General features: G+C 41.8%; 1 protein-coding gene across 10 annotated transcripts in view; it reads right to left on the bottom strand.

The window, feature by feature from the left end:
• Nucleotides 1–24,478, bottom strand: part of TKFC (triokinase and FMN cyclase) — a 262,264-nt gene that overhangs the window by 73,211 nt on the left and 164,575 nt on the right. For all 10 annotated transcript variants that reach the window (XM_030201156.1, XM_030201154.1, XM_030201157.1 and 7 more), the window contains exons 11-12: nucleotides 17,581–17,697; nucleotides 17,292–17,411 (exon numbers count right to left, since the gene is read on the bottom strand). In XM_030201156.1, the coding sequence (XP_030057016.1) occupies nucleotides 17,292–17,411; nucleotides 17,581–17,697 (237 nt within the window). The remainder of the gene's footprint in view (nucleotides 1–17,291; nucleotides 17,412–17,580; nucleotides 17,698–24,478) is intronic.

The raw sequence follows: 24,478 nt of genomic DNA, 5'->3' as shown, positions 1-24,478 counted from the left end.
AGTCCTCCACAGTCAATATATATCTTTTCCCAGTCTGGCTAGGGATAGCTAGAAGCCCCACTATATCCACAGGTATCCTCTCAAATGGCTCACTGATAATGGGTAAAGGTTTCAGGGGTGCTCGGGGGTGATCTTGGGTCTTACCCACTCTTTGGCCCGCATCACAGGTTCAACAATAGTCAGCTATGGCTCAAGATACTCCCGGCCAATAAATGTTTTGTGTCAATATAGTACATGTGCATGTCACCCCCCTGATGTCCTGCTAGTGGAATTTCATGTGCAATCTGTAGGAGTTGGTCTCTGTATGCTTTGGGCACTATAAGCTGTTTGCCTGCTGTTCAGGGTCTGTTAGGATCAACAGGATCAGTCTCTCTGTATTGCAAGCCCCCTTTCCATAGGATACATTCTTTACAAGTCTCATTGGTTGGTTGACCAGCCCTCTGCCTCAGGGCTTCCAGGTCAGGGTCTGAGCGCTGTGCTTCCTGAAAAGCATGTCTCTGTACTAAATCAGTATCCATATCTGGAAGGGTCTCTGCTGGCGACTCTGACAAGTTAGGATCAACAGTCTGATCAATAGGAGTGTCAGTTAAGTCAGATTGTTCCATACTCATGGCCCCAGGCACCTCAGGAACTGGTGCTGTTGGAAGCACTGGAGCGCCTCCTACTGCTGCTGGGTCAGCTGGTTCCACCTGGACTGGCTCATGATCTGGAACTAGAGAGGTGATCTCTGCTGCTTCTGCTTGTTGGGCCACCCAGGCCTGACTACGGGTCACCATAGCGGAAATGCTGACTCCGCTATCAAGGGCAATATTCATTGAACCATGTTGGTCCCACACAGCATCAGTACCGGCATGCTTTTCATTATTCCTACATCTTTGTATCCAGGTTTGGTACCCAAATCTAGGAATACGTGAGCAATGGGTACAGTCTCTCTGGATCCATTGGCTAACTCTACCTCCGCAGTGCGCCCTGGAAGAATAGCATCCTTTGGCACCAGCTCTGGTTGTAATAAAGTCATACTAGAGTCAGTGTCCACTGGAGTCTGATTCACAGTTACTGGGGTGCTGTAGTGTTGTGGAAACCCATCTGCTTCCTTGCTTGATTACTGACCAGTAACTTTCTGTGCTACAGAAACTGCGTGGGCCTTGCCTGTGGGGCTGGAGCCTTGCATGTAAGAGCAGCTAGCCTTGGTGCAGGAACTGGAATGCCTTTTAGTGCAGGCTTGGGGTTATCTGGGCAATCCGCTGATGGGTTTCCACAACACTACAGCACCCCAGTAACTGTGAATCAGACCCGAGCGGACATTGGCTCTAGCATGACTTTATTAGAGCTAGTGCCGAAGGATACTATTCTTCCAGGGCGCACTGCGGAGGTTCAGCTAGCCAATGGATCCAGAGAGACTGTACCCATTGTTTTGAAATGTCCTGTATGCCCACATTGATAACAAGGGCGCTCATGCCTAAAGTCTTTAGGTTTTTGGGGAACACTGGAGGGTTTGCTAACAGTTTCTGAGGTTGCAGGAATATTTGGCTTAGGGCCCTGGCTGCCCTTAGATTCCGGGTGCCGCAGATTTGGACGGCTTCTATTTGCCAACCAGGTATGGTTAGTCATAAAGATGTCAGCCAACTCGGCTGCGTTCTCTGGAGTATGGGGCTGGTGATCTTGAACATGTCCCCTCACCTCTGGACTAGAGACCTGCATGAGAATGGGGTTTGGGTTCCTGCGGGGAAGGAAGCAGTTCTGTTGGGTTTCCACAGGGAAGGAAGCAGTTCTGCGGAGTTCCTGCAGGAAAGGAAGCAGTTCTGCGGGGTTCCTGCAGGGAAGGAAAGGAAGCAGTTCCTGCGGGATTCCCATGGGGATGGAAACAATTCCTGTGGGGTTGCTGTGGAAGTGTAAGCTGCACCTACGCCAGCCTCTCACTAACCAAGTACCAAGTTCTTTGAGTGCTGTCTCCTCGTCCTCCTCCTTGCTTTAACAGCACAAATGCGGAACGTCTTCCATTAAGGAGGTGATAGAGACACTAATGCTGACGGAATTCAAAAAGGTGTGGGATGAACACAGAGGATCTCTAATTAGAAAATGAAAGTTACAAAAAATCTAACCTTAAATGGCTGCATGTGTGTGGATGTATTGAGTGTCGCTTAGATGGCGACTCTGGTTGTGATGAACTAGGGCTCATACTGGGCAGACTTGTATGGTCTGTGTCTCATATATGGCAATCTGGTTTAGGATGGGCTGGAAAGGGCTTAGACAGCAACTTCAGTGGCTGGAACATAAAGACAGTGCTGGACAGACTTGTGGTCCGTGTCCCACAAATGAGAAGACGAATACTGGTGGGCTTCGATGGCAACTCCAACACTTGGAACATAAGGATAGGGCCGGATAGATTTCCATGGTCTATGTCCCAGAAACACCAAAGAAAGACCATAATCAAGTATATAATATCACACTCGTTGATTTAATCATGAATTGATAATGAGTGCAACTACTGGGCAGACTGGATGGACCGTTCAGGTCTTTATTTGCTGTCACTTACTATGTTACTATTAATCCTCTTTGCTCCCGGGCTGATGCACAGACCTCAGCTCTGACACAGGCACGAGCATCAGATGTCACCTAACCTACTGGCGCGTGCATGTGGCGACCTCTCAGCACACAGTGCCAATGAATCAGAGACAAATCTTACATGTGTGCACCACAGTGTTCCAAGTTCCGTTCCTTCCTTGCCTGCAGTGCTGTGGCTCAAATCCAGAGAGAGACTGACCGGAATTTTCTTTTATATATCATTATATTCTTGCAGGAATGGGTGGGGATGGGTTGGGAAAGGTTAAATTCTTGCGGGAATGGGTAAGATTCCAGCAGGGGCAGGTAAGGATGGGTAAGATTTCTGTCCAAGTGCAACTCCCTACCCTGGATGACAACGCTGAAGAAACTGCTCCAGGACCATCAGGTTTTGGCAGTCCTCCAGGGTCTTAACCTCAGCTCCACTGAGCCACTGCTGACGCTGGTATCTTAGCTGAATCACAAACTCGCTGTATCATCCATCCGATTTTGCAAAGACAGGAACTTTAGTCTGAAGGTCTCAAGGGTAAGAGAATAATGGTTCAACAAAGCTTTGCGCGCCTCCTCAAACTGGGAGCATGTCTCCATGGACAGTCCTTGGAATGCTTCAAGTGCACTACCAGTGAGTGTCCCTTCCAGAGAGTGCACCCAGTCTTTCTAAGGAATCTCACTGAAGCGGCAAATTTTTCATAGGCAGTTAGATATCAGTCAGTCGCCTCAGGTATCATCAAACTGCACAAACAGGTTAGGCCCAATCCAGGCTGTTGATCCTGCCTCTGGCCTTGGCGCAGAGGTTGGGCTGTAACTTTGGATACGAGCCATTTCTATTTCCATCTTTATTTTCTGTAGCTGCAATTCCCGCTTCTCACACTGCTGCTGGAATTCACGTTCACACTCTTCACGCCACAGTTGGTCTTTCCATTCTCGTTCCTCTCGCTGCTGTTTGTCTAGCCACTGTAGTTCTACCATGTGGATCTGCTAGATTTCAGCTGGTGTGGCATCCGGCCCTGCTAACGCACGGGTCTCTGCCCACAAGGAGTCTGGTGCCCTCCCAGGAGAGCTCTGCACAGGCCGGTCTTGCAGCTCCTCCTCACTGAGGTCACTTGGTTGCTCTTGTGTTAGGTCAGCACTCCTGTCATGTAATGCCTATCACCCACTTAGGGTTATCCCTGTGGCCACTTAGGGGGTGTATAATTATAGTACAGCAAGAGGCCCTCACTGGATGCCCACCGGAAGGGTGGAAGGCCAGATTTTAGGACTCAGGCTGTAAAAATACCAGCTAGGTTTAAAAATCTATGACTGGCTGAGCAAGGACTTGCTTTTCCTGCAAGTTAATATGTGTTCTAGCTTAAGACCTATCCACTGGAATAGTGGTGGGCCAAGCTACATAGCTTTAAACAGCTGAAAAGCACTGACTAGGCCTGATAACAAGATGATGGCCTTATAGCAGAGAGCCTGCAAGAGCAAGGACTGCTTGGTGAGTTCTAATGAAACCTGGTGCAACTTCCAAATTGAGTGTAACACACATGATGTAGAAATTAAAGACAGAAATGATAAGAAGTTTGGTTCATAACACGGAGTCTGTCTTTAATAAGTTGGCACCCAGATCACAAGATGTTATGAAATTGATATTATTATGATAGATATTATTTAGATATCTTCATAAGAACAAAGTGTTTACAAAAAAGGAAATTACACAATAGCCATGTTTGGATGTTTGGATGTCCGTATCTAGGGAGATGTTGACAAAAAGGGAAATTGCACAATAACTTGCAATAGTTAGAACGGAAAAGTGAGGGTACAGATGGACACCTGCCGGAAATGATTCAGAGGTTGGGCAATATTGAGAAAAAAAACAGGGTCTTGCCATTGACTTGTATTGAGATCTGCGCCTATAAAAGAGATGAGATTTTGGCAGATCATTGGAACGGTCCCCAACTCTTCTCGGAGGGCAGAAGCTGTGCAATTGAACCCAGAACCTGTCTGATGAATGTATCTGATTAAAGTCTGATTTGCAAATAAACTCTTCATTCCAAATGATGATTTGTGGGCTTCACTTAATGATGAAAGGCTGTAAGTATAAATGCTTTTGCTACATCAGGCTATCATTCGCTGCATTGTATAACCTGTAGTCTAAATCCAGTTTGTCATAAGGCTGGTATCTTTTCTTTAGACCTAACGTCTCCCTTAGAGGCAATAACTCCTTGATTACCCCAGTACTAGTGTTATTTAGAGATGGAGCCAGATTAAGGTCACTCTAGCCTTCTTGGGGGGGCCCGGGACCCCTCTATTCACAACATTGGTGACTCCCGTACGCTGCTCGGTATTCCCTGTTCCACCCTTTCCTGTCCTTCTCCTTCTTATTTATGGACGCAGTGGGGATATATTCTGTGCGTCCAAACCCTCGTTTTTGTCTTTCAATATTTAAAGATCAAGAATTTCCTCCCCGATGTCTCATGTCCCTTATTATAGCAGTCTGCTGTTCTCTCTCTAAGCTTTCACTCTTTCCTGTGGTTAAGCCACTTCCGTTATTCTTCCCTATCGCAGTCAGTGATAATATGTAAGCCTTGTGCTTTCTTTCCCCCTCTTAGTTGCGTCCAAGACTGCGCTTTATTTCTTCTCTCTGATTCCTATCTCCCCTTCTTAGCACTGCTATTTTCCCGGTCTCTTTCCCCTTGCTGACATGTTAATTCTCCCCGTAGTTGGTTTTTTCAAAAACACACTTATGTGAAATAATTTCTTCCCTTCCCTCTTCATTCTTGGTAGTCTGTCGCCACACCTTCCTGTGGGGTTTTTTTTTCTTTAAGCCGCAGCTTTTACATGGTCCCTGCCACCTCTGTCCCTTTTCAGCCGGTTGTTATTAACTTATGTTTTTGTTTTCCCTTTGAATGCAGCTGTCCCAGCGTGTCACTGATTTCTAGTGCTTTGGTACGGTATGGTCCACTGCTGGTGATGTTATATCTGTCTCTATTCTTATCTGTTACTTTTTATATCATGTTCTCCTAAGGTACCTTGGTGCCGGTCTTTCTTACCTCCTAAAACTTCCAAACCTTTTCGGGGATTGGTACGCTCAGAGTTCGTCCACATGGCACCAGCAAGGTCTTAATGCGGGCTATACGCCTAACTTCTGGAGCATGTGTGGTCTTTCATAAATCATTGTCTTCTCTCACCCGTCACCAGGATTGTGGATACATGCACAATCAGGTAACAGAGTACTGTATCATTACTCTTATGTATGTCTACTAACGCTATTCTTCTGCCTTTATTTCACTGGACTGGCATATACCCTGGTGAAAAGTGCCCACTTGAGGGGTACTGGGAACTGGTATTCAGTCCGCTCCTTTTCTAACCCCTTCCTCTGGTACTATTCTGTTTTTCTGCTTTCTTCCTCTGTTCCCTTATCGCTTTCTCCTTCTGCGCTTGGCTGGCGCATTTGTTTTTCTGTTCCTGTCCTTTTGTGAGTCTGTCTAACGATTATTATGTGATAAGTGCCCTTATATCTTTTCTTTTATTCATCACCTATACCCTGTCCCTTTCGAGCGCTTGGTGTGTGCAAGGGTACGAGTGGCATCTAGGTTCTAGGCTGGGAGACCATGCCTAGCAGATGCTGGCTGTTTTTTCTCGTTTCGCCACGATTGTCATTAGCGGTCTCATGTTGGCTATTCTTAGCCTAACGCCTTGACATTTCGTGTCTTAAGTCTCCGTCCTCCCTTGAGCGAAGCTTCTCCTGTCTTTTTAGGCTATTCAGTGTATGTTGAAGTTGATCCCCGTTATGTTTCCCACCATCCCTACCTGTAGATCATGTGTTCTTACTTTTGTCTGAGCTCCTATTCACTGCAGTTCCCTGAAATCCTATATCTCTCCTTTAAAATCATTTTGGTTAAACTGACAGCCCACAGAGCCCCAACCTCCTTTCCTGCCTATACACTTCTGCTTCTAGATCTCGGATGGAGGGAGTGTCCCTTCCCTGCCCTCCAAGAGATCTGGGCTCATTTCCTCTGTGCTGTACTTAAACCTCCGAGAGGTACTTAACCTCTACCCTACATGCTCTCTGATTCTGTTTCTGGCCAATATTGATTTCTCCCCATCCCTGTTAGAAACTGTCCTGATGTGTCTTTGTGAAAGCTTTATAGTTTAAATCTTACAATTCTTTGCCAACTTTCTAGTTGCACGTTGCCATTTCCTGCTTCACATTTAAAACTGCGTAGTAAGTCTTGCTTCCTTATTCCTTCCTGTCATACAGCATTAAACCACACTTTTATCCATGCCTGCCTGCTTTGGAAACCCCCGTCTGAAACTTTCATGATATTACAAATCTCCAATTTATAAGTCCCGGTCTGTATTCCGTCTCTGTTCCCCGTAGCCACTACCGGGTTTAAATTTCGCTGCGTTCATCCCCTGTCTCTGCCAGTTTCGGCACCTTTCTGTCATACTCACTCTATATATGAAACTGTTACTACGCTCTAAGTCTTCTACATTTGTATTTTGTCTTTCCTAGAAGTCCCAAAAGTCCTACGCTAATCCTCTCATGTTGCTGTATCTTTGCCTTCTCAATTTTTACTTACATTACTTTGTTTTTCTAATCTCTGTGACGGTCAGCCTCTTAGGGCGTTGCCCCACTTCCCCTTTTCTCTGCTCTGCTCTGGCTTTTTGGGCGTTGTCCCTGCTCCCCCTTTTCTGCCATAGTCGGTCTTCAACAAACTTTCTGTGTCTCTCAAATTTGTCTTTTAAATATATTTTTTTTTAGTCACATCTATTTCTGACACTGTTCTTTCTCCCCTTCCCTCCCTTATCCGGCTGATAAGGTTCCTTTATTCTGGTGATACTCTACACCTCCTGATAAGGGTCCTTTATACATCTCCCTGCCTTCTTCTCTGATGCTCTACCGACTCTTGCACCTTAAAGGGTAATTAATGGAATGTATCAAAAGTAGTAGCATTTATATGTATGACCCTCTATAGATTACTGTCATTATATTTAGAATTGATACTTTGCTATGTGATATTGGGAACTGTAATTGTGTGAGTCCGTTTTTAAATGTGGACACACATATGCAGCATTTGTTTTGCCTTGAAGGGGTAATGGAAGTGACGGTCCGCAATGTAGTTTCATGATAATATGACTTAGCCCTTATTAGTGAGGTATTTTGGGCTCCGGGACATAGTTTATGCCATTGTTTCTGCACGGCATGATTAATATGCACTTATTTCCTGTAGAACTGCTTGCCCGTAACTTTTCAGGATGCAAGTTAGACTTTAAACTACTGATTACCTCTGCGGTGAAAAGCTTGGGTTTTCATTTTTAGTTAAGGTTGCAAGACTATGTTCGAGTTCTATAAATTAATGGTGTGCGACAATGTTTTCAGTTCAATCATATATTCAGTTTTCTGCAAGTTTAACCTTGTTTTATGGCACATTTTCTCAGCATGCATAATGATATTTCTATGTAATGGTACATATTTCTTTTAAATCACTTATCTTTTGATAATTCAGTTGCCGGTTCTCTAGCTTCTTTGTATGTGCCCTCTCCCACGAATAGCAGTGTTTTGAATGCTTTCGGTTTCATTTTTGCGGTGGCAGCGCTGGATTGTTGCTTGTCTAGAATGGCCTTTGTTTCTGCAGTGTAATATTGCAAGTTCCATAATAATGATTTACAGTCTGTTTGTCCAGGTTTTTTTTTTTCGTTCATTTACTTGATATTCCAATTTTGTTGTACAGCTATTCTTCCTCTGATATGGGGAACATACTAAGTCGTTTGTTCATTGGTTTGCTCTGCCTGTCCATCAAGTCCCTCCTACTTCCCTATTTTACGTGTGTCACTCTTGTTTTTGACTTTAATGCATGTTTAGGCAGCACAACAGTGTGAATGATTTTATTTTGTATCATATTGTCCTGGTTTTGCAGGCTTCCTTACTGTCGGCTGTTTTATTTTAATGCCTTTTGAGTTCCCTTCTTATGAATTATTTAATAGAAAATCTATTGTCTAGTGACTCTTTTATGGTACCATCCCCCAAGAGCTTACATGTGTTCAGAGTTACAAATCTTTCTTTCAATTTCCTTTTTTTTATTATTACATCTACTTTATTTTTACCACTTTTGCAGTTTGTTTCAGGGGCTCTTCCCTGGGATATGCTATATTATTATTTTATTTTTTTATTTTTATTTTCTTATATACCAGTGTCACGCTATAACCATTGGCTTTGATATCGATGCCTGGGGCTTACACCCATTGGAGGTGATCCTTCAATGGATGACGGTATCTCAATTAGTAGGAGCAGACTTCCATTCCATTTTCGGAGTGGCCTGCGGATTCGGCATTATTGCCCACATATAAGTTACCTAGTACAGATGAGCGCGGGGGCAATAAAGAGACGTCTAACGCCTTTCGTTGTGATTGTGTACAGGTTGACTCGGGCGATTCTAAATTCTTACGTGTATTTTGGTTTGTTGAATAGAGTGGAATCTTCGGTTGAATTGAGCGAACCTTCGTTCAAAATTTTTAGGTGTATATTAAAATATCCTATGGAGGTTAGTTGAATTGAGCGGAATCTTCATTTGAATAGAGCAGAATCTTCTTAACCAGCGAAAAACCATAGGGTATCTGTTCTCCGAGTTCAGGGAACTAGTTTCGCAGCTTCCTGGACCCTTTCAGGGGTAGTAGCCTCCCCTCTTTTGAGGGTTCTACCATTGGAGTGAATCATGGCCAATGGAGCTGAATCTTGGCGGCTAGTAGAGCAGAATCCTAGTTGTAGAAGCCTACCCTGGGGAAACAGTTTTCTTTATTTTAGAGTAGGATACATACGTAAGCTGACACTAGGTATTTATTCACTTATACACCCACTCTTTAGTTGCATTTCTGTTTGCAGTTTTTGTCTTGCTTTCTCCTAATGTCACTTGCGGTTAAAGCATTGAGCTTTCCGCTAATTGGTAATTTTTATTTTGGGTCTCTATGTTGGAGTACATTAGCAGATGCGTGAGTATGATTGTGTTATGTCTCTGCATGTTCTACTATCAGGATAATCATTGCATGTTTTTGTAAACTGTTAGCACATTATCATTTCTAGGTCTCCCTGCAATCTGTGAAGCTGCTTTTCAACCACTGACCTTGGACTGGTCAATATATATTATTATTAATCTAGTTCATTTTTTCTATAGCAAATTATAGGTCTGGAACTTATTTGTAGACCACTTGCTCACTAGGTCCCGTTATTATACATATTGGGTGATGTTGTTCACTACCCATTATATCATATCTTCCTATCCGCACCCAACACCAGATACTGGTGATCTGACATCTATTCAGATCTCTGGTAAGGACTTTCCGTCCGAAACAAACCTTTCTATTTTGCGGTTGACCTCCCTATGCCACCGAGAGTTCGGAAGGGCATAGTGATCCCGCCAACTGTTCTCTTTCTCAATTGATTTTCTGCGCTGGAGATTACATTGCACGAATCGTGAGTATATTTTCATTTATTGTATGTGTTGCTATTGAGCTTGACTTTGTATACTTTCATGGCCCATTGGATTAGCTCTAATTTAAATGTTTTATTTTTTACCAAATTTAGGATTAAGATTTTGTCCTCAATACACAGGGACACCTCTGTATGTGGGACAATAACTGTGTCTGTGTATGAGTGTGGTTTTCCTTTTCTGTCTGTGTGCTGTGACTTGTGATTGGCTACTGGAATATTTATTTTTATGTTTTTTGTTTTGAAACCCTAAACAACTCCTTAACCGTGCAAAATTCCAATGCTAGGTTTTGAACTACACTTAGAAATATCTTGCTTCCTCTTCTGAACTTTAAGTTTTCTACGTATCAGGATTAGGTTACTGTTTTAATTTTATGTCTACATGTTCCTGTGTGTCCTGTGGTGAATAGCATAAATTAAACCAGCTAGTTATTAGGGAATCATTTTTTTTATTTTTAAATTAGTGCTTTAAGGTTACTCTGCGAGATTGCCTATCAACTGCAGTGGTAGTAAATCTCAAAGGAGTGTTTTTGTTTTTTTCAGGATTGTATATTATTTCATTTAAGCAAAGTTTGTTTGATTTGTGACGAGATGTTAAATACCTGATTGTTTTTGATTTCTGGTAAATTGCTTTCACTAGAAATGCAAGCACTTTTTAGTTTTAATGATATAGGTGTGTGTTCTTTGAAAATTGCATAATTATTTCAGATATTTCCTATGAAAGGTTCTATATTATATGCCATCTAAAACACTGTTTATTTGTGACGTTGTTTAAAATAACAAGTGCTGAAGTACACTTAGAGATTAACTCTTGCATAACATAACTACCTGGTAAATCCGAACTAAAGAAATTTAGGTTGCTATTATTTTAGAGCTATGTTCAGATAAGACTAGCTACAATTGCCACCTTCCTTTTTATTGAAAACCGTACCTCTGGTAGCAGATAAAGTAATAACCTTCTCCTCTTTTCCTCTCCTGAAGTATTAATTCTATGAAGACTAATTACACCAGCATGAAGTTTTAATATAAAAACTTCAACTTACCGTTTTTGTCTGATGTATAGTCCTATTTTCAGTCACCATAATGTCCAATGCTTGCAGTGAGCAGTAAACTCAAATTTGACACAGGAAACACCGTTATTTCGTGATTTCCTTAGGACCGAATGACAGAGATTAACCCTTGTAGTTCTTATTTTCTCTTAGGTTCATTTTTACAAAAGCTTTGAACTCAGTATATGATACAGGAATTCATTACGTGTTTCAGATTTTTAATAACTAGATGGGTTTTTCTATGATTCTGTGTTATCCTTGCTACTCTTTGTTTAGAATTCAATTTACAATGTAAGCTTACAAGCTGTTCCATTTATCATATGAACATATCCTACTGGTCAATTTGTGCATTTATTGCATTAATAAAAATTGTTATTATATCCTTGAATTTTTGAATTTCACTAAAATGTTTTAAGGAATGCTCCAACTTGTCTCCTGCTTATAAAGCGGCTCCTCCTCTGTATTTAAAATGTACTCTAAATTGTAAATTGATTCTTGGGAATATATAAGCTTGTTTTTAGCTATCCCTCTGAATGTGAATCTTGATATGCTGTCATGATTTAGGGCCCAAATTGTGGAAGCATAGAAAGGATCAGTTTAAAATTTAATATAATTTTTATTTTCCAAATTGGCTGTGAACTATTACAGAGGACTATAGGTTATTGTCCTTTTCATTTGACCTATTTAAACCTTGTAAAGGTCACGTGAGGAGGCCTCATAGAAATATATAGTTTTTACATCTTTCTTTTCTGATATTGGCTTTTCTCTATCTCTCTAAATATCATATTAAAAGCTGCATTTTCCTGGAGCAGACTCTGACCACAATGTTTCCTCAGACTCTGCTGACTTCCTGTGCTAGCAAAATCTAATCTGCAGAGAAAAATTGTTTTCTACTTGTAACTTATGATTTTATATATTGAAACTATGCTCCACCTATTGGTGCCCCAAGGAACTAACAATGCATTCTTTGATTTTTTCTTTCTAATGGTCCTGTGCTGAGATTTGACCACTTGATATTACTTCTTATATTAGCTCTATTTATTAAGTCCTGTAGGTTGAGTGAAGACTGCTAATCCAATTCCTGACCTACCGCCTTTATTCCAGTTTGGTACTTCTGCTACAACTGACCTCTGACAAGAAAAAGAAGCGCTACCTTCTCCAATGAGAAATTTCTTTTGTCCAGATGATGTCATTAACTTAGACTTTCTTGGTTATGCTCTTAAATATTCTGCTGTATTAAATATTTTTACAGGCTCATCTTTTCCAGAACATACATGTCACTTTACGTATGAGCTCTCTATTACAACAGACAGCGACCGTGATTCCAGAAGATACTTCCATCACCTGGAGTAGTTATGAGTTTTAAATTCCTGCACATTAGACTTCTGCTCTGATTATGACTATTTCCTAAGCTACCCTTCTTTCTGAATCATCTAACTCGTAAGTCCTGCTGGCCTCCTGCAGCTGAGGGCTCAACCCTTGGTGAATGTTAGTCATCGCAGGTGAAGATTCCATACCTACTGGCCATAGATTGCAACGCATTATCCGTGCCTTTAGACTATTTTTGTTCACCATATTTTTGACCCTCCATACATCAATAACTCGAACAATCAATTTTTATTGTTAGTTTATTTGTACTCTTTTCTTTTGTTCCATATACTTTACCATTGTTATTTGATCACCTCTTCGTAATAATTACCAATCTGTCTTGCATATTATGCAAGCCAGAAGTGGGGATACATTCTGCAAATCCCAATTCCTAGTATTAAGACTGTCACTTCTACTGATTCCTTGCCCAAGTTGCTGTGAAAATCCAGCCCTGTTAGATCTTCCAGATCTCCGTCCAGATTCTTCTGCGCTTCCACCGCCTCAACCATGATCGATGAAAGAGGATTAAGAACTGATACTTCACTTGAGATTTACTGTTGCTGTTTAAGGACATTATAGATTCATATTTTGTTTTATTTTTAGTTTAGCAGTAATCCTGTCTATATATTGAAAAGGTTTTATTTTTATTTTCCTATTATTTCCTTTATTGTTCTAAATGTTTTTCTAAGAGTTTCCCCGTTATTTCTGTTTATGTAATTTAAATTGAAGTTGATATTGCTCAGATACAAGGGTAACATCAAACCCTAATACTGGCTATGATATCATAATGTAGGTGTAAACCCTGTTAGTATCAACCAGTTATGTAATTGTTTAACTTTGGTGTAGGCTTACTTAAGCTGCATGTCTTTCTGTAGGTTTGACTGAGCTCCAAGTGGGGTAGCGGATATATAAAATGCTTCCCATACTTCCAGGTCATTATGCATATGTCAAGCTCCATGCATGACCTTTGTTAATATAAATATTCCTAGGATTGACCATTTTTGCAGTATAAGGCAACCTCATACTTGCTATCCACTTTTTAGTGCTCATGATTGGATGCCAATGATGAGTAATAGTAAGGTCCAGGAATTCCGACCTGTTTAAGGATTCTGAATACCTACAACCTAAAACAGCCTGCAATCTGAGTACTAACCATATATTTGTTGAGCCACCATAACAATGCTTAATCAAAACCACTATTCCTTCCGAGGACCACTGAGATAGATACATTAGATTATCTCTCCATGCGCTATGCAACAGATATAATAGACGCCATAGAAAGACCTGAAAGTGTTTATTAGTATGATCCACCTGAAATTGCTAGTACCCGCATACCTATATTTCATGGGATTTTGTAGATGAACTCATGGATTTGTCCCATTCATAAAACCTCAAGAGAGATGACATCAGGATTAAGCCCAAGGGGTGGGGTAATATAAAGGGAATTCCATATGCCCAAAAATATAGCATCTAAGAATGAAGTTTCCTGTCTTGCACCATACCTTCCAGCAATTTTTAAGACCAAAACTCCCCCTCTAGTTTGATAGCTTGCCACCTTCTGGAATGGATGATGACAAGCTTGACGAGCTTTGTGTCACCCCTCCTCAGAGGGGGTGACAAGTGGGGAATGTATAATTATAGTACAGCAAGAGGCCCTCACTGGATGCCCACCGGAAGGGTGGAAGGCCAGATTTTAGGACTCAGGCTGTAAAAATACCAGCTAGGTTTAAAAATCTATGACTGGCTGAGCAAGGACTTGCTTTTCCTGCAAGTTAATATGTGTTCTAGCTTAAGACCTATCCACTGGAATAGTGGTGGGCCAAGCTACATAGCTTTAAACAGCTGAAAAGCACTGACTAGGCCTGATAACAAGATGATGGCCTTATAGCAGAGAGCCTGCAAGAGCAAGGACTGCTTGGTGAGTTCTAATGAAACCTGGTGCAACTTCCAAATTGAGTGTAACACACATGATGTAGAAATTAAAGACAGAAATGATAAGAAGTTTGGTTCATAACACGGAGTCTGTCTTTAATAAGTTGGCACCCAGATCACAAGATGTTATGAAATTGATATATCTATATTTAGATATCTTCATAAGAACAAAGTGTTTACAAAAAAGGAAATTACACAATAGCCATGTTTGGATGTTTGGATGTCCGTATCTAGGGAGATGTTGACAAAAAGGGAAATTGCACAATAACTTGCAATAGTTAGAACGGAAAAGTGAGGGTACAGATGGACACCTGCCGGAAATGATTCAGAGGTTGGGCAATATTGAGAAAAAAAACAGGGTCTTGCCATTGACTTGTATTGAGATCTGCGCCTATAAAAGAGATGAGATTTTGGCAGATCATTGGAACGGTCCCCAACTCTTCTCGGAGGGCAGAAGCTGTGCAATTGAACCCAGAACCTGTCTGATGAATGTATCTGATTAAAGTCTGATTTGCAAATAAACTCTTCATTCCAAATGATGATTTGTGGGCTTCACTTAATGATGAAAGGCTGTAAGTATAAATGCTTTTGCTACATCAGGCTATCATTCGCTGCATTGTATAACCTGTAGTCTAAATCCAGTTTGTCATAAGGCTGGTATCTTTTCTTTAGACCTAACGTCTCCCTTAGAGGCAATAACTCCTTGATTACCCCAGTACTAGTGTTATTTAGAGATGGAGCCAGATTAAGGTCACTCTAGCCTTCTTGGGGGGGGCCCGGGACCCCTCTATTCACAACAGGGGTCTGCCCTCAGCACTGTGCAGGTCCACCTGCACCTGGTAATGTGCTCAACACTAGCACCCTCCTTCCACTGACTGGGTCCCAACTGCCTTGGGCTAGTCTCCCGCTCTCAAGTTATTCCTGGTGATTTATAGGTTACAGGGGCCACACTCCCAGTGGAGTTCCTAGAAAGCACTCACAGACCCAAAACACAAACCACCGCGATTCTTAGTCCTGACAAGCAGAGTCAATAAACTAAAAAAGGTTTATTGTCATAAAAATATTGAACAGTGAACCATAAAAACAAAAACAGTACACAATAACAGTTAACTGAATATTTATCAATATTAAAATTATCTAAACATTTAGGGGTCTGTTTATGAAGCAGCACTAGCAGCTGTCCATGTGCAAGTGCTGACACGGCCCATTCAAAGTGAATGGGCCATGTCAGCATAGTGCATGGACAGCTGCTAACGCTGCTTAGTAAACTGGAGCGTTAGTCATTACCTGGATAGTGCCTGGAGAGTACAGAAAATATAGCTGCTCACAGAATATAACTGCTCATAGGGTCTCTGTGAAGAGATCTTTCTCTCTCCTCTCCTTGGCTGAGACTGGAGAAAAATCCAGTATTTCCAGAAATGGATTTGAACTCCTTGACCAGAGTCAAGAACAACATTTTTTTAAAGTAGCTGACCACATCACTGCAGGTTACTTCCTCTCAGTGTTAAACTAAAGAAGGAACAGTCATTTTTCTGTAAGAACTTTAAATATAAACATGCACAACCTGTTAGCCAAACTAGAGAAAAACACTTTTACTAATCTGCAGTAGGCTGTACTTGCATGCAGCACATGCCAAAATGAAACTACCGTCAGGCCAGAAGCCCTCCTGGCAGTAATTTCAGATTTGGCGCGTGCCCATAACGCCTGGATGATTTATTTCCTCCTACGCGCGCTCGTTCCGGCAGTAATCGGCAGTTGGCGCACGCCAACCGGTCTCCGTGCATATAGCGCATGAGCCTTTACTGCTACATCAATGGATGGCGTTAAGGGCTCAGGCTGGTTTTTGGCATGTGCTGATTTCATTTTTACCACAGGCCCTGTTCCCATCCCATTAAAAAAAACCCATTTTTTTGTAGATGCGGTAAAAACTGGCCCAGCGCGCACCCAATACACGTGCCTAGGGACACTTTTTACCCCTTAGTGGGTCTTTTACTAAAGATTAGCTTGAGTTATCTGCAGCAGGGCCCATTTTATTCCTATGGGCCCTACCGCAGATAACTCTAGCTAATCTTTAGTAAAAGACCCCCTTAATGAAATATTCTTATAATTCTTATGCTGGAAAATTTACCATTTTGCCACAATATTATATGCTTAACCTGTTTTCACCTCTTTTCTGGAAACTCTTGCACCAGTTTATAAGAACCATAATCTTTCTCCAGATCCAAATTTTTTAAATAAGGATAAGATCCTCCTGACTGAAAAACAAGGTAACTGTATGTTTAAAGCAAAATGGTGTCTGTGCATTTTATATACTTTATAGACCTTTCCTTCCCCACTGTCTTTTTCTCTTCTCCTTTCACCTTGGCCCTTTTTAAAGACCTTTTTATTCTTTTTCAACCGCTTTGCTGCATTTTTAATGTGGTCTGTGGTGTATCAAACATTTATTTATTTACAAATTATGATAATCATTGCTAGGTAGTAGTGACATCGTTTAGATAAGGTGGCCTGTATGAGCGTAGACTTATTGCAAATTTATTCAGGATGATACATCCCAAGTTTTATTGAAATTGGCCAAGTTCTGATAGAAAACAAGCTGGTAAAGCTATTAAAATTTGCATTTTTTGGGCCTTCAATAAACCAACTTCTGCAAGAGTAATCACTGGCATTAGATCAGTCCCGTTATGCTGCTGGATTAACAAGCCACTACCAATGTTGTTGTTGCTGGAAGCAGAATCTGCATTTCACTTCCTGCCAATTGGCTGGTGAACTTTAGGATTTTCAAAAATATTCAGGTTATTGGATTAAAAAAAAAGATTAAATGCATGCAAATCTATCTGATAAATATTTACTCTGGGCATACTGTTGGTAGATATCACTAATCAGAACTGTATATTACTGGGTGTAGGTTATACCTTCAGTCCCTTGGGAATTTTCAACTTCAGGTTTCTCTTCAGGTGCAGAGATGCTTCGGCTCTGGCCAGTGACTCTGACGCTAGCTATGTTGGGCCAAGTAGCTGCTGTGGTCTCAGCATCTAGGATTTAATTACAGCAGAATGAGTATCACAGAGAAGACAGAAATGTGCATTTTTTGGAGCCCAGCCTCAAATAACCCCAGGAACAGACTTGAGAGAGGGGCCACATTCAGCATGAAACTCTCTCTGAAAAATCCCAAAGGAGTTAATGTCCTTTTTCAGTCCTTACCAAACAGCTTTAACAACTCCTCATCCACCTGCATGAGAGTGAGTGAAACTCCAGCCATTTCTAATGCTGTCATGAAGGGACCCACCATGACTCGTTCAATCACAGCCCCTTGGTCCTCTGAAAGAGAACAAGAAGATAATGCAGCCAGAACTGAGGGAGACAGTACGAGACTAAGAATGGTAGGAAGGGGCAGGGAGAGATGGAGAGAAAAAGAGAAGAACATTGAAAAAGATTTTTTTTTTAAAAGAAGGAATGGTGGGAAACTACAATGGTTTTCAGACTTTTCTTCCACGGGCTCCAGTGAAAGAAGAAACTCTCACCCCCCATACCCTACATTTCTCAGACCCTATTGCTCATTCTCACACACACCTGCCAATATTGCTTATTCTCTCTTCCCTAGCCCTTGCTGTGCACTCTCAACAAGCCTTTCCCTTTCCTCTGGCTTCTACTGCTCACGCATCTGACCCCATTACTCACTGTCTCTGACCAATAAGGTTTTATGACAGGAGACAGCATGATGTCAAAAGGTTGAAGCCATCTCTCCTGCGCAGCTGCCATATTGGTGTAACCTAAACAAACTATCAGCATACGGGTGTACACTAAGGAACCGTCAGGAGTGTAATCCAAGGTTAAATTTATTTTTTAAACTTCGGGGGGGGGGGGGGGGGGGGAGGGGTCATGGGAGGTGAGGAGATGCCCATTGGTACCAATAGGTGTAAGCTACGGGTGGGAGCGCCCCAGAATGCCAGACTTGTTTTTGGAGCCATAGGAGGCTCAATTTTTGAAAGGGGCAGCTTTAAGAAAGACCCCGGTTCTGTCCGAGCAGAGTTATAAGGAGTCCCGCGGCTACAAAAGCAAGTCTGCCATGCCGGAGCAACCGTACCCACAGTGGGACAGTGGCTCACCCCCCAGGACGCCCCCAGAGGTAAAGAAAACCCATCAGGAAACAGGATATCCTCACTGAAATAGAACAGTGAAGAAAAATGCGAATACAATATAGAGAATTAGTGCTCTTTCTTCTACCAGTAACAATAATCTTTTATGCTGTTTTAGTGATTTCCAATTTTATTTCATGATACATATCTATATATGGGAACCTTTCAAATAAAATAAAAAACAAACTGTCAAATTAAAAAAACCCACACACATAGGCTGTCATAAACCTCACAAGCATCTGCGAATGTTTGGGGTCACTCAATGTGGTGGCAAGCTCCGCCCAGCCTGCAGAATGGGCCAGACAGGCTCATGCTGTCTCCTGCCACAATATTTTATTTATTTATTTATTTTATTGCATTTGTATCCCACATTTTCCCACCTCTTTGCAAGCTCAATGTGGCTTACAATACATTATGAATAGTGGAAATGCATAAGGAAATAGACATTTAGTATTACAGAAGGATCTTGGGTAACATGAAAGTGATAAAGCAAATATTATAAGGCAATTCTAGGTATGTGTGGAGGATTTCACATTTGTTGATCTTTTTGGTATGCCTTGTTAAAGAGATGGGTCTTCAGTAATTTGCGGAAGTTAGTTAGTTCATAGATCGTTTTTAAATTTCGCGGCAGCGCATTCCAGAATTGTGTGCTCAAGTCGGAAAAGGTTGACACATGCGTTAGTTTGTATTTAAGACCTTTACAGTTGGGGAAGTGAAGATTGAGGAACGTACGGGATGCTTTTTTAGCATTTCTGGGTGGTAAGTCTATCAGGTCTGACATGTAGGCTGGGGCATCTCCATGAATGATTTTGTGAGCTAGGGTGCATATTTTGAACGTGATGCGTTCTTTAAGTGGGAGCCAGTGTAACTTTTCTCGTAGGGGTTTAGCACTTTCAAATTTTGTTTTGCCGAATATGAGTCTAGCTGCAGTGTTCTGGGCTGTTTGAAGTTTCTTGATTATTTGCTCTTTGCAGCCAGTGTATAGTGTATTGCAGTAGTCTAGATGACTGAGTACCATTGATTGTACCAGATTTCGGAAGACAGTTCTTGGGAAGAAAGGTCTTACTCTTTTTTAATTTCCACACTGAGTGGAACATCTTCTTGGTTTTTTTTGTTACATTTATACCCCGCGCTTTCCCACTCATGGCAGGCTCAATGCGGCTTACATGGGGCAATGGAGGGTTAAGTGACTTGCCCAGAGTCACAAGGAGCTGCCTGTGCCGGAATTGAACTCAGTTCCTCAGTTCCCCAGGACCAAAGTCCACCACCCTAACCACTAGGCCACTCCTCCACTCACGTGATTTTCGAGTGTTAAGTGTCGGTCAATGTTGACTCCAAGAATTTTTAGGGTGTCTGAGATTGGAAGATTCAGTTTTGGTGTGTTGATGGTGGTGAATTTGTTCGTGTTATGTTGAGAGGTGAGTATTAGGCATTGGGTTTTTTCTGCGTTGAGTTTCAACTGAAATGCATCCGCCCATGAATGCATGATTTGTAGACTTTGGTTGATATCGTTGGCGATTTCCTTTAAATCTTGTTTGAATGGGATGTAGATCGTTACGTCATCTGCGTATATGTATGGATTAAGGTTTTGGTTTGATAGTAGTTTGGCCAAGGGTGTCATCATTAATTTGAATAAAGTTGGTGAGAGGGGGGATCCCTGTGGAACTCCGCATTCGGGTGTCCATGTGGCTGATGTAGTCGAATTAGATGTCACTTGGTATGATTGTGTGGTTAGGAACCCCTTGAACCAATTGAGAACGTTGCCTCCAATTCCGAAGTACTCGAGGATATGTAGTAGTATTCCATGATCAACCATGTCGAAGGTGCTGGACATGCCAAATTGTAGAAGTAATATGTTCTTGCCAGTTGCAATCATTTGTTTGAATTTTGTCATAATTGTAACTAGTATTGTTTCAGTACTGTGGTTAGACCGAAATCCTGACTTGGAATCGTGTAGTATTGAGAATTTGTTTAAATAGTTTGTGAGTTGTTTGGTCAACATCCCTTCCGTTAGTTTGGTTATTAAGGGAATGGATGCTACTGGTCTATAGTTAGTTAGTTCACTAGCACTTTTCTTTGCGTCTTTGGGTATGGGGGTGTGTAGAATGTTTCCTTTCTCTGTCGGGAAGAGTCCATTTTGTAACAAATAGTTCAAGTGGGTCATTAGGTCTGTTATAAATTGTTGAGGGGCAAATGTCATAAGGTTGTTTTGGAAAATGTCTAATTTGCAATGAGATTTGGCTAATCTTTTGAGCGTTTGGGTGATGAAATCTTCCGATAATATCTCGAAGTTAGTCCAGATTCTGTCTGCTGGATATACACCAGGGTCTGGGTCTAGACAGTCAAGGAGTACGGCATAGCCGATGGTGCTGACAGGTATTTTAAGTTGTAGTTGTACGATTTTCTCCTAGAAGTATTGGGTGATGAAATCTTCCAATAATATTTCGAAGTTAGTCCAGATTCTGTCTGCTTGATATACACCAGGGTCTGGGTCTAGACAGTCAAGGAGTACGGCGTAGCCGATGGTGCAGACAGGTATTTTAAGTTGTACGATTTTCTCCTTGAAGTATTTCGTGAGATTGTCTGCTCCTGGTGTATCTTTGTTGTTGGTTGTGACTGGTGTGATGTCTAGCAGTTTATTCACTAGTTGGAAGAGTTTATGTGTGTCCTTGTAGTTCGATCCAATTTCAGTTTTGTAGTATAATCTTTTGGTTTGTCTTATGGTATATTTATATTTTCTTTGAAGTTGTTTCCAGGCATTAAGTGTGGGCATTAAGTGTGGGGTCATCTTTCTTTTTATTCCACGCTCGTTCTAATCTTCTAACTTGTGTTTTGAGTTTTTTCAGTTCTTCGTTGAACCATGGTGTTGATCTCTTTCTGTGTGAGGTTCTGGTTTGAGTTGAGGCAATATTGTCTAATATTGATCTGCATCTATTGTCCCATTCTCGGAGGAATTGGTTTGTGTCTGCCTTTACTGACCATCCGCTGTGGTAGATCTGTTGCCAGAATGTTACCGGGTCTATTTTTCCTCTCGTGGAATATGTTTTTCATTCTTGTTTATTAAGTGAGTCTTTCGTTCGCCATTAGAGGGTGATGGGTGCTTTATAGTGATCTGACCATGGTGTGGGGGTCCATTTTGTGTCTGTTAGAGTAAGGTTGGAGTCAGGGTCGAATCTGTGTGAGATAATGTCTAGTGTGTGTCCTTTAGTGTGAGTTGGTTGCGTGTTTGGTCCAAGAAGATCCCACAGTTGTAGGAACTCTGTGCATTCTTGGGTGCTTGTTGAGGTAAGATCTTCAAGGTGAAGGTTGATATCTCCGATTATGATAAGGTTTGAGGTAGAGACACAAGTGTTCAAGATGAAGTCCATAAAGTGTGTTTGGGCTTCTTGCCAGTTGCCTGGCGGTCTATAGAGTAGGATTGCGTTGAGGTGTTCTTGCAAATTTGGGTGATTGATTCTAACCACTACTACTACTACTACTTAGTTTTGGTATTGAAGGTGCCCTTACGGGGCCACGAGAGTCCAGGCTGAAACTTATTCCAGGAATGCCATATTTGGCAAAACTTTATAAGATTTATGTGGTCTCCTGGGAAGTGATTTATCACTCTCTCAAGAGGCAGCATAATGAATTGGGTGCCAGAACTCTGGTATGGTAGAACACCGATATCAGGGTTGTGTCAAATAGTATTGGCAAATCTATAAAAGTCCTTTATACTCACGCGTCTTCAAGAGCGTCCCAGCAACGGAACCTAGAATAGAAATTACTAATTGGCGGAAAGCCCTATGCTTTTGCCGCAGGTTAAATAAACGGACAATTGAAAGCCACAAAAGTGAGAAGAAAATAGAGCAGAAGGAGGTCAATGTCAGCTATTATATATTTATACTACTCTATCCCAAATTAACAAATACTACTCCCCAGAGTGTGCTTCTAAAGACAGCTACAACATGCCTGCCAAAAACTACACTGGTAATTAGTGGCCATGGGCTCCAACACCATGATAGAGCCCCCAAAAAGGGACATTGCAATCACTCCCAAAATGAACTCAAAAAACCTGCGAATAAGGTCCTCTGAGTCGAGGAGCAGCGGTCCAACGGGTCCCGCTGATTAGCTACAACGTAATCACCCCAATGAACCTTAAGTGGCTACAACGCACGCAGTGAAATAAAAATTTTATAGGTTAGGCTCTCCCGCGTATACAACTAACCATTTCTAAACAATTTTAAATACCCGAGTCAACCTGTACACAATCGCAACGAAAGTCGTTAGACGTCTCTTTATTAACCCCGCGCTCATCTATACAGGTAACTCATAGGTGGGCAATAATGCCGAAACCGCAGGCCACTCCGAAAAATGGAATGGAAGTCTGCTCAAAATCTAATAAATGAGATACCGTCATCCATTGAATTTAAAACAGCAGTTAGGTAGAATTTCAGTATGATACAATATTGTAGAATTTAAAACAGCAATTAGGTAGAATTTCAGCATGATACAGAGCAGTAGGATTTTAGGTAGCGACTTGAGTCAATGAAACATATAGAATTAAGGAGTTCAAACAGTCTAATGTAAGTTTCCAGGGTGCTACAGAGTAGCAGTAAAGGGTATAGCCTTGGTGGAATGGCGGCAGTAATATAAGCAGGTAGAGTGGGATCAAAACGTTGCAGGGGAGACTGGTAATAGCAAGAGTTAATGCCAGGCAGTTTCGACTCAGTGTGATGGAAACCGGGTTGTAGGGGACTCATCAGTGGAGATTCCGTGGTGCTAGGCACGTCTCAGTAAGTGTTCCTCCGATAAAGAAGGAGATATTCCACCTCCTTGACTGTGAGTGGACCAGTTCGCGGATGAGGAGACTCCGCACGGGCCACGGTGCGATCGGTGTATGGAACGCTGCTCCTTCTAGAGGAGGTGTTCCACTCTCAGGACACAGAAGGGGGCAACGGGCAACAGGCAAGCCTCCCACGTGGCTTACCGTTTCGATGGTGTCTCAGTCACCGCTCCTTCCGGAGGAGGTATTCCACCTCCCCGTGAGTGGTGAATGGATGTCGGTCGTCACGCTCAGGACACAGAAGGGGGGCAACGGGCAGCAGGCAGGCCTCCCAACAGGCTGCATGAACATTAAGCGGTGGAAAATATAGTAATAGCAGCAACAAGTATTAGGCAGTGATTAAATATAATATCAAGCAGTGTCAAATCTAGTCAGTATCAGCAACAGGCTGCATGAACATTAAGCGGTGGAAAATATAGTAATAGCAGCAACAAGCAGTATGAACATTATTTAAAGAGTTACAAAGTGATCAAAGAGTTGAGAAGTGATCAAATACTTGCAGGCCGTAGCTAAGCCTGGATTGTGGGTCGTCTGCAAGTTTTCATAAGTAGTGATAGTGGAGCAGAATCTTTGGTTGGGTTTCAAGTTGTGGCAAAATGGATTCAGCTGTGGTTGTGATGGTGAATTCGGATCTGTATATTATGGCTATTCCTCCTCCTCTTTTTCCATTTCTTGTCCAGTGGGTAATTTTGTATCCTGGTGGGCATAAATCTAAGATTATGGGGTCTTTTTGGTCATGGATCCAGGTTTCAGTGATGAATAGGAGGTCAAGATTGTCTGTGGTGATCCAATCTGTTATAATCTCTGTTTTATTTACTACTGATCTGGCGTTTAAGTATCCCATTTGGATTGAATGGTAAGGTTTGGTGTGGGACGTTAATATGTTAATTTTTATTAATTGCCTGTTTTCTTGGTATCTGGATTTGTTGTGACCCTTCTTCCCTTTCTGTTGGTTATTTCCGTCTGTATTTGTTTTTTCTTTTAGTTGGTTGTTGTTCCTATGGTCTGGTGAGTTATGAATGGGTTGTCTATAGGGTTTGTGTGCTGTGGGTAGATTGTTGTTTATGTTGGGAGTGGTCCATGTGTGATGGATTAGGGGAAGGAAGTAGATTATCATGAGCAATTTGTTGGTGTTCATGTT

This window comes from Microcaecilia unicolor, chromosome 4 (genome assembly GCF_901765095.1).
Source record: "Microcaecilia unicolor chromosome 4, aMicUni1.1, whole genome shotgun sequence".
In the NCBI taxonomy this organism is placed as follows: Eukaryota; Metazoa; Chordata; class Amphibia; order Gymnophiona; family Siphonopidae; genus Microcaecilia; species Microcaecilia unicolor.
The sequence above is the reverse complement of the archived record's forward strand: the minus strand, read 5'-3'. Positions and strand labels throughout refer to the sequence as shown.